Source organism: Suricata suricatta, chromosome 1 (assembly GCF_006229205.1).
Source record: "Suricata suricatta isolate VVHF042 chromosome 1, meerkat_22Aug2017_6uvM2_HiC, whole genome shotgun sequence".
NCBI lineage: Eukaryota > Metazoa > Chordata > Mammalia > Carnivora > Herpestidae > Suricata > Suricata suricatta.
The window spans coordinates 39705467-39716268 of NC_043700.1; the positions used below are offsets into that span (position 1 = coordinate 39705467).

The 10802-nt window shown below is 43.5% G+C and overlaps 1 protein-coding gene across 1 annotated transcript; it reads right to left on the reverse strand.

Annotated features, from left to right (window-relative positions):
• Positions 1-432: 432 nt before the first annotated feature.
• LOC115300770 (phosphatidate phosphatase LPIN2-like) lies at positions 433-9973 on the reverse strand. Its single transcript, XM_029950303.1, is given in 6 exon segments — positions 433-1429; positions 1431-1747; positions 1749-2275; positions 6624-6814; positions 6916-7037; positions 9890-9973. Coding segments are annotated over 6 exon segments (2238 nt in total).
• Positions 9974-10802: the final 829 nt, after the last annotated feature.

The following is a 10802-nucleotide window of genomic DNA, read 5'->3' on the forward strand; positions in this document are numbered from 1 at the left end:
TAAATTTCTTTTTTTTTCCCCCAGCGGAAATGATAACACTTTATACGTGTTTTGGTCCGCTCTTATTTAGCTTCTTTTTTCTTCTTTTTAAATTATTCAGTTAAAGAAGCACCAGCACACACTTGACACAGCGCGTGTATGAGGACGACCAGTGATAGAAGCCCAGGGCTCTGATGTCAGGTCCCAGTCCTCCCCTGCCAGCTTGCCCAGGGCACTGAGCCCCAGCCCTGTCAGGCCTGGGAAAGGGAGGGAGGTCAGCAGTTCCAGCTTCAGGAGCTCTCCCTGTGCTTGCCAGTGCCTGACTGTCAGCATGAGTCCTGTTCTGCACCTGTGGCTCGGAGGGTAGCCCAGTGTCCTCTGTCCAGCAGAAGTGCTGGTCACCTTCCCTTGCTGTGAGGCGAGTGACGGGGGACCGCCCCTGGAGGTGCCACTTCATGCCAGGTCATCCAGGTCCACTTTGGGGATCGGATCTCGCCAGTAGCAGAAGAAGCTGAACTCTGGGCATGGAAAGGCAGAATTCTATTCCTTATTGAGAAGTGGGTACACGTGCTCCATGAGCTCGCTCAGTCTGTGATACGATGACTTGATTACTTTGGTCCTTTCTTGTATTAATTCACCCTTGGAGTTCACGGTGAATATTCTGCAGTCTGGAGCTCCAACTTGCGTGTAGGCATAAACATCATTTGGAAGGTTTCCAAAGGCAGCATAGAAGGGCTGCTTAGATGGGGCAAACAGATTCTTAATGTCATTTACACACTCTATTTTGAACTTTTCTGGTTTATTTTCTATCACTTCCCTGTGGAAGGCAGGGAACAAGCTGCTAGGGGATAGCATCAGAGGACCCCGAGGTAAGATTGTGCCCTTGTCATTGACCCAGTGCAGGTAGCCACGGGTCATGTCGGCCATGCCGATGGCATGGGCAGAGCAGTACAGAAACTTGTAGCCATTCTCATTGATGGAATGGTAGAGCTTTGCTATACCCTGATGAGTCCAGTCTTTACCCAGTGGAAGGATCTGTTCCAAAGCATCAGACTTGGTTATTGTTCCATCAATATCAGAGATGATGATCTTGTCATTCCAATTCCACAGGTAAATGGTCCCTACACAGCGGCAGGTACCTTGATACTGGGTTGTAATACTAAATACAACATCATTTGGACCATCTTGGAGCTTCAGTTTTGCAATCTGGTCTGAAGAGAGCCGAAGAGACTTCTTATAGGAGGTTGTGCTGCCATGGCTTGGGGGCTCTGTGGGAACAGGGTCCACTTTGATGGATTCTTCGAGCTCCTGTGACCCTTCAACACTGGAGGAGTCATCTTCAGCCAACCTGCCACTGGCTGGCTCCTTTGTTCTCGATGGCAGGTCACTGGTTGGTGGTGCTTCGGATTTTTCTTCCTTGGCCTCTGGAAGCTGTTTGGTCATGCTCTCTCTTACGCCAAAACCACCAGCGACCAGATTTCTTTGGCATCTTATCTTTGACTCAGGACTCGACTGTGGCCTTCGGCAGACTCTTCTGGAATACTTGCAAGCTAAGGATCATGGGAGCAGCCAAAGCCCAGTTATAGTAACGGTTATATATCCGTATTACAAGGTTAGGATTGTCTCTAAGTCCAGAGTTTTCTGCAAATTCATGATAAGTAATGATATGCTCCATGAATTTTTCTTTGGAAATTTCTCCGTTTTCACTGAGACCCCCACAAAGAGAGAGGGTGACATCTGGCAAGTCCATGGCAGAATCTGAGAGGCAATTCGGTGCCGCTATCTGCAGCCGCACTTCCGACGGACTGTGGGGACTGGGAGCCAGAGAGCGTGTCAGACTCAGACCACTGCCGGGAGCCAGGGTCCGATTCACTTTTAGGGAAATAGAGGGCTGCAACTTCAGGTTCTACAGCTTTTAAGTCATCCAGGTAAATATCATCAGGTCCTTGGTGTTGTCTTCTCTTATGGACACCTTTCTTCTTTGATGGTGAGTCTAATTTACCTGCAGGTTTGGATTCTGAGGTAGCCTCCACTAATGACGGATTAGGAAGGTGGTCTGCATCTAACATAGATGAAATCTGAGGAGGCCCCAGGGGAGGTTCGAGAAGTTCTGCAGCAGAAGTGGCACTGCTCAGCTGCTTACACAGGGCTCTGGGTTTGGGTTTCACTATGGTACAGACTGTTTTTTCCATGGAAATATCTTTTTCAACTTCACCTATGAGGTTGTCCTCACTGGGAATTACCTGAAAGTGGGTATTTTCTGATGGTGTAATTGTAGCTGTCCTAGGATGATGATCTTAGGGTCATTGATAATGAATTTGATGTTGCAGTGCCATCCAGACTGCTCTGAGACCTGAGACCTGCTTTCAACCTGGTGTACACAGGGTTCTTTCCTAGGACTCACAAAGGAAGTCTCAGGACCAAAAGATCAGAGACCACACCAGCCACTGTGATAATCTCTGAGAAATGCAAGGACTTATAGATCTCAAAGGATGTTCACAACAGTTCTCTTTACCTTCCCCACAACACAGCAAATTGGGAGGTATTGTAGTAGTGATGTCATCTTATTCATGCAAACTTAAGGGGCCCTGAAATCACAGGGTATTATTGGAAAAACCAAGACTGGAATTAAGTTTCTTTAGTCTGGATTGATGGCCACTGTTATAGAGAAAGGATAGACTTTGGGAGAAAGTATTTCCCAGTTTCCACCCGGCCTACCAGGGCATCTCTCCAGCCTGAAGTTAATTCTCTGCTTCTTAGCCCTGAATAGCTTTCTGTCTAGCTGACAGCTGGTTGAAGGAACCTCCTGGAAAGGCAGAGTACTTGGTGACAGTGTCTCTTCACTTGCCTTGCGCTCCCCACCTGGGGCCCCTTTACCAAACACTCGTTAAAGCACAAATGCTCCCAAATGTGCACATTCCTCAGAACTGGTATATTATGAATATAGTTTTGTTACTAAAGCTGAGTCAAGGAAGCAGTTAAGTTTTTACTAAATTTTCCCTGAGAACAAGAGGAAAAAGAAGAAAAGGAAGAAAGAAAAGAAAGAGGATGGATTTTTTAAAAAGACAAATCTTTGCTATCTGTAAAGCCTAGCTGGCATGAGTTTTTTCTGCTTTCATGGTCCTTGTGGTCACCTTGTGGTCACCAGCCTGACCATGCTACTGTTCTCTCTCTGGACCACTTGTCCCTAAATCACCTGCCTCACTGTGTTCACTTCCCTTTTGAATATCCCTATTATGCCCACCTCAGTCTGTAACTTTAAGTCTTCTCCATGATTTTCTTCATCTCTCCTGAAACTAGCTTAACTTCTAAACAGCTTCTCAAACTTTGGAGTTCTGCCTTCTTCCCTTGCTTTGCAAGTACTCTCCTGCCTGAAGTATTTTACATGGTTTTCCTTTTCCCCGAGTCCTGGACTGGCTTTTCTATTATCCCACCCAGTGTTGACTGTTATTGCCTTTATCTGAGTCTTCTAGGAGTTCTTCTTAGGCTGGGGAAACATTTCTTGTCTTGATTATCCCTTTAGATCTCTACAAATTGCCTTTCCTCTTCTCTAGCAAGAGTTGAAGAGAGAATGTGGCTGCATGGACTGTAAATCAGAGGAGTAGAAGAGAAAGAGTTTTAAAGTAGAATGAAGGAGATTTGGATTCCAGTCCCCAATCCTCTATAAAGAAACCATTCATTCATTCATCACTTACATACTTATTTATTCATAAAACATTTGCATGTATACTCAAGGTTACAGAGATGAATAAGGAACAGTTGAGCAGCTTAGCATAGAGATTGCTTATTGTCTTAGGCAGACAGACACATGAACAAGCAAAACAGGCACTGTGGTAGTGTGGCGATTGACAGATGGGCAATGTAAGAGTCCTCTTTCTTGCCTGGAGAGCTAGAGGAAACTTCCTGAAAAAGAACCACTGACCTAAGTCACAGAAGCTATCTGGGAGAATAGAAAGAATCAGTCCACACTAGATTGGGGAGGCCACCAAAGCAAAGGTAGGCAGCTAGAAAGTGTGTGATATGAGCATGACAAAAGATGGCTGTCCTTGGTGGAGATGGGCATGTGTGTGGATTTATTGCTGCTGTGCCTGAACAGGAAGTACTCAGAGACAATCTGGGGTCAGATAATACAGTATTTCACAGGCCACAGTTAGAAGGTTGGGATTTATCTTATAAGTGATAAGCCATTTCAAAATTTTAAAGGTAGCAGGCATGCATTCTGATTTAAATTTTCTATAGCATCAGTTTGAGGGATGGATTTGGAGGGAAGCCAAGAGATGAACTGGGAGTCTGTGGCAATATATCCTGGGGAGAGGGGATGGACAGAAGGGATACAGTTGAGGAATGTTTAGGAAGTGAAAGTAGCAGCACTTGTTGGCCATTCCAAAGAAGGGAAGAAGAGGAAGACCCAGGCTGAGACAGACTCTGGTAGAACCCAGGGATGTGCACAAGGAGTAGGGGAGGAAGGGATGGACAGGGTTAGTGGTCATTTAGTTTGGAAAGATTCAGTCAGGGATCTGGGGACTCCAGCTGGAGAGGTCCAGTGGGCAGTGTGTGTATACAAATCTGTTGGAGATGTAAGCAGATAACTCAGGTTGGAGATAGAGATTTGGAACTCCTCAGTTGAGAGTAGTGGTTCATACCCTTAGAAAGCCTAAGCTCCCCCCAGGGAGCCAAGGGCACCACCAGGAAAGAGAGAAGACCCCAAGGAGTCAGAGAATAAATAGCCACACAGTACCAGGAAATGAAAGGCCAAGGCAGTGGCTGTCCCCAAGCCAAGGACAGGAACATATTGAATGGAACTGAAAGTATTGAGTGACAAAACGTATAAATATGCCTATCGGTTGTGGTACGAATGTTGTTATGGAGAACTATCTTTAAGGAAGAGTAAGGGAAGGGGTTTGGTTTTGGTGAATTAAAGAATGAATAGTAGGTGTGGAAATCAGTCCACAGTAAGTGTGGACTATCCTTACAAACTTTTGGTTGAGAAAGGAAGGAAGGAGTTTAGTAAGTAGCTTCAAGGGATCAAAGAATCTATGAAGTTTCTGAGATGTTTATTCTGAAACAAGGCACTGAACCTGATTTTAAGATTCAAATGCAAAGTCTTAGTATGAAGAATGTTTCTGAGTCATCTGCATGAACAGTTGAAAAGTTCACCTAATACTTAATTCTGTTTTTATAAAACTCCACTGATAAATTTTGTTTACGACTCAATGCTAGGAATTTGTTTCTTCTGAATAAGTATGCTCTCTTTCTTTCATCTAACAATAAAGTTTGTAACACATGTGTTCCCCTTCCCTCCTAGGAAGCCCAGTGACAAATTAAAGCTACTTATAGTGAACAGCTCATTCCTGCTTCTTGGCATAAACTTTCCTCCTTTGCCTATATAGCTCTGGATTTCTTTTATACTTTATCTTATATTAACATGTATATGAGTAGTTAAATGCTTTTTAAATGTTCAATATAAGTTTATTGAGCAAATAAAACCTGAAAATGGTGATTTTCTTCATAAATTGCAGCACTTAAATTGTCATTAACATGTTCTCAGCATGTAGTTTTTGACCAAATGTGGAAATGTTTCTATAGTTAAACTTCAAATGCTAATTATTATGTAAATATGGTTTTATTTTAAGCGACCAAAAATTCTTTCTAAACATAGGAAAGGTATAAATTTCTGGAAAAAAAAAAGCCTTCACCTTTCTGGGTCTCAGGCTCCCCTATCTGTGAAATGGTGATAATAGTTCCTGCCATCCTAACTCAGGAGATAATGGATATAAAATGGATATAAAAACTGAGGGTTGAAGGGGAAGGGGGAGGGGGGAAAAGAGGTGGTGGTGATGGTGGAGAGCACTTAAGGGGAAGAGCACTGGGTGTTGTATGGAAAACAATTTGATAATAAAATATTATTAAAAAAAAGATTCTAAAAAGTCAAAGTAATATAAATCATAATATTATTTTTTAAAATTCTTTGTAATATAATAAACCAATTGACTGGTTTATTATAAATGTGGGGCTGTGGTCTTAATAACTTCTGACCTTTCTGACTCTAAGGGCCCACAAATCTGACTGATTTTCAGATGATGATTGCACTTTGTTCTATAATCAGGCAAACTATTCATATATAGTTTCTCAGGTAATTGAGGTAAGAGTGTGGTGGTGTCCAAGAGTTCTCCAGAGAAACAGAACCAATGATATATAGAGATATATAGAAAGAGATTTAATAGAGGGATGGGCTCATGCAAACGCAGAAGCTGAGAAATCCCATAATCTGCCGTTGTAAGCTGAAGGCCCAGTGAAGCTGGTGATGTTGTTCCAGGCCAAGCCTGGAGGCTGGGAACCAGGAACATCCATGTTAGAGAGCCCGAGAAGACAGATGTCTTCACTCAAGGAGAGAGAAAATTCATCTTTCTTTTACCTTTTTGTTTTATTTTGGCCCTCCATAAATTGGACGATGCCCTCCTGCACTGGGGAGGACTATCTTCTTTAGTTAGTCTACTGGTTCAAATGCTAATTTCTTCTGCAAATGCCCTCACAGTCACATCCAGAAATAATGTTTTCCCAGCTATCTGGGCATTCTTTAGCCCAGTCAAGTTGACACAGGAAATTAACCATCCCAGGTGGTGAGCAGGTGGTTAAGAGGTTACGTGCTGTCCTTGTTATCCCCTGGTGATAGGCCTGTCTCATGGAGATTTTCCCAGCAGGTTTTGAGTTTGTCTTCTGACCCTGGAAATTGCATAGGTGGGTGATATATGGAGGAGAAACAGTGCTAAGGCTAATGAAGAGCAGCAGCCTGCCTACAGACCTGGAAGAGGCCATTCCTGCCTTGCTGTGAGGTCTGCAGAGTTATCAAGAGAGAGGGGATGATGAATGGGAGTGGGGCTCCCTCCCCACATGAACCACTGGCTGGACCATCACTCACAGCCCCTGATGGACTACCTCTTCTGCTCGGGCATGGCTTTGGGGTGGATTATGGATGAGCTGCTGTAAGAACTACTTTTTCTAATTATATTTCTGAGCGTGGGATATGACTGTCCATAGGAGGTGGGAGGTACCTGAATCTGCAGGAGGAGGTAGAGAAATAGAGTAGAATGTGGGCAGTTTTTTTTTCCTCTTTAGATCACTCTATTTAAGCAGCTAAGAAAAATCTCCAAATCTTAGGAATGGCTGTGGGTGATGCTGTGAGTGCCCTTTCATAACTCTTTCCATATTCACTCACTTTTTATTTGTCAAACGCTATCTGAATGATTGCAGTGTACAAGGCACTGTGTACAAGATTTTCCCTAGACAGAGTTTGTCACACTTTCTTATGCATTACAAGGGGATCTTGTTAAAACTAGAATCTGGTTCAATGGATCCAGGGAGAAGCCTAAAATTTTGCTTTCCTTTTTTTTAAATTTCAAGTTTTAATTTAAATTCCAGCTAGTTAAACAACAACAACAACAACAACAATAATAAAAGAATTTCTTAAAAGTGGGGGGAACACTGGGTGGTTCTGTCAATTAAGCTTCTGACTTTGACTCAGGGGATAATCTTGTGGTTTTGGGATTTGAGTCTCACATCAAGCTCTGTGCTGACAGCTCAGAGCCTGGAGCCTCCTTCAGATTTTGTGTCTCCCTCTCTCTGTCTCTCTTTCTCAAAAATAAGTAAACATTTAAAAATTTAAATTCTAGTTAGTTAAGATATAAGGTCGAATTGGTTTCAAGAGTAAAATTTAGTGATTCATCACTTACATATAACACCCAGTGCTCATCACAACAAGTGTCTTTCTTAATGCACCCATCCTTCCACTCACCTCCCTCCAGCAACCCTCAGTTTGTTCTCTATCATTAAGAGTCTCTTATGATTTGCTTCCTTCTCTCTTTCTTTTTTACCCTTCCCATATGTCCATCTGTTTTGTTTCTTAAATTCCACCTGAGTGAAGTCATATGGTATTTGTCTTTCTCTGATTGACTCCTTTCACCTAGGATAGCTAGGATAATACACCCTAGCTCCAACCATTTCATTGCGAATGGCAAGATTTCATTCTTTTTTGATGGCTGAGTAATATTCCACGCTGTGTGTATGTGTGTGTGTTATTATATACCACATCTTCTTGATTCATTCACCAATTGATGGGCATTTGGGCTCTTTCCACAGTTTGGTTATTGTTGATAGTGCTGCTATAAACATTGGGGTGCATGTGCCCCTTCAGAGATTCTGCATTGCTAATGAGTTCTCATGTCTGCTCTGCTGTTGCTTCACTCATTTTGAGTAGCAAGGGCTATGAATACCTAGCCAGATAATATATGGCTCTTGTCCTGGAGGAGTTTTCAGTCCAATGAGAGAAATAGATGTGTCAACAAAGTATTATAATGGAAGTAAAAAGTACAGTTGCACTAATGTAGGAGCAGGAGAAGGGAGCCATTTATTCTGACTTGGAACATCAGATGTGACACAGATGTCATTTGAACTGGGTCTTGAGGGTATGCCGAATCTTACTAAGTAGGGGAAATAGGAGACTAGAAGGTAGGGAGGGTTGTAGTGAGGGTGATTTCCAAGGCTGATGGAAGAGTACTGCTATGAACTGAATGCTCATGTCCCTCCAATATTCATGGTGAAGCCTAATGACCAAAGTGATAGGTTCAGGAGCTGAGGACTTTGGGACCTGATTATATCATGAAGGTAAAGCCTTCATGAATGGGACTAGTGCCCTTAATAAGGACACCCCCACAGAACTCCCTCACCTCTTCTGCCAAGTGAGAACTTAGCAAGAAGGCACCAGGTATGAACCAGAAAGCGGCTCTCACCAGACATTGAATCTGTTGGCACTTTGATCTTAGACTTCCAGCTTTCAGAACCATGAGAAGTAAATGTCTTATTTAAACTACCCAGTCTGTGGTGTTTTTTTTTTTTTTTTTAATATCAGCCTGAATGGACAGGCATGAATAGAGGCACACTCATGGTTAGGTTAGTACCCAGTGACAATAGGATTTCTGGACAATTAAGCTGCTAAGAAATTTGGACCCTATTCTCCAATGAGACACTGTACTGGGATGGGAGTAAGAAGACTGGATGCATGTACTTCCTTGTGGGGACGTTTAAGGGTGGGCTGGGCAGGAAGTCAGCTGGGAGGCCCTCAGTCTCTAGGGGTAGGTGAGAATGTGAGATGTAAGGTTGCTGCAGGGAGGGAGAGAGAGGCAGAGGGAGGAGGGAAAGGGGGAAAGGGGAAGAAGAAGAGAGGGATAAAGGGAGGAGGAGAAGGAGGAGGAGCAGAGAAAGGAGAGAAGCAGAAAGAGGAGGGAGAGACAGGACTGCTGTTGGATGGGAGGGAAAGGGGCAGAGGGAGGAGGAAGAGGTCAGAGGGGAGGACTCTAAACCCACCCATGCTTTTGTCTCCATAGCTCTTATCACTCACCCAGGAGGTATTGAGTTTTACATTTGCAGTTTTTTCATCAAAATATGTCTTATTGCTGTCTTGAATATCAGCTTTTGGGGGGCTGAGGAACCCCTTTTGTACCTGGCAAAGTAGTGTGTACCTAGAATGTGCTCATTTAACATTTGTTGATGACAACATGTGAAGAAAGTGAAAAGGAGGAAATAACTCACACTATCCCATTTGTGGTTCTATCCAATAGCCTATGGATTCCTTCCTTTAGCTTATTCTTTCTCTTTGTTTGGCTTGAACATTTCTGAGTAGCAAGATTGAAAGGAGGGTAGTCCATAAGATGTGAAAACATCTTTAGTGGGTGATGAGGTAGTGCATTTCTTCCCCCAGGAGTATGTTGTTTTTAAAAGAAGAGGGGAAGGAAAGCCACTGGGGCTTGCTCACCACCCCTGAGCCTGGTTTCAGGCCATAGTCCTGAGAGCAGATAGGTGATGCAGAGATCAGCCCCAGGCTCCTGTCTCAGAGTGGAGAACAAGGGGACCTTACAGCTTTCTCAGGGTTGTGCAGCTGGTTAGTGGCAGGCACTTCAGACACATTATTTGCCCTGGAACAGGTTTGCATTGCTGGCATTGCAGATCCATGGGTGGCATGGAGATGCTCTCCAAATTCTGGGCTTATAAACAATGAGGGCTGCCTTTTTACAGGTCTGGGCCTTCTTTACAGGCTCTAAACTTCTTAGGAAGGGAAGAAATGAGGGGCCTCATTAATGAGGCTTTTCTACATGTGATCAGAAATTCAGTGCGGTAAACTCCAGTGGGTCACTACCCAATGAAGTGTGCTGTAACACCTCTATTTGATGAGAAGGATCACTGAGGTTCAGAGAGGTAAAGTGGCATACCCAGGATTCATGGAGAAGGATCTAGGTCTGAACCTATATGCAGTTTCACTGAGAGTACTACATGCTTTGTCCTGTGCTGCCTCATTGCAAATGCAGAGAGCTGAGGGAGTGTGGGTGCTTGGAAAATTAACATCAGCATTGCACCCAAAGCCTGAAGGCTTCAAGGGAGAATATTTTACAGGCAGAAAAAGCTCTTCTGGGAAACCAGTGAGGGCAGTGGACACGGTTGTCTTGTTCCTCTCCCCAAGTGGAGGAAGGTCCCTGACATTGTCCTGCAAGCCAAGTGGGCATTCCAGCTCCCCAAATCAGAGTTATTGTGGACTATCAACTGAGCCAGAAGCATCCTCTCTTCTACACCATATCAGAGGAGGTAAGAGTAAATATTCAGGATGAGAGCTCAGTGCTAGGAATGGGGTGGGGGTGAAGTCTGTAATTATAAACTGAATGGATGGATTTAGGGAGTTAGAACTCTGAATCACAGCAGTGTGATAAAAATGAAAGAACATGAACTGTAGAGGCAGAATAATTTAGATTGAATTCTGGCTTTTTCTTGTGTTTGTT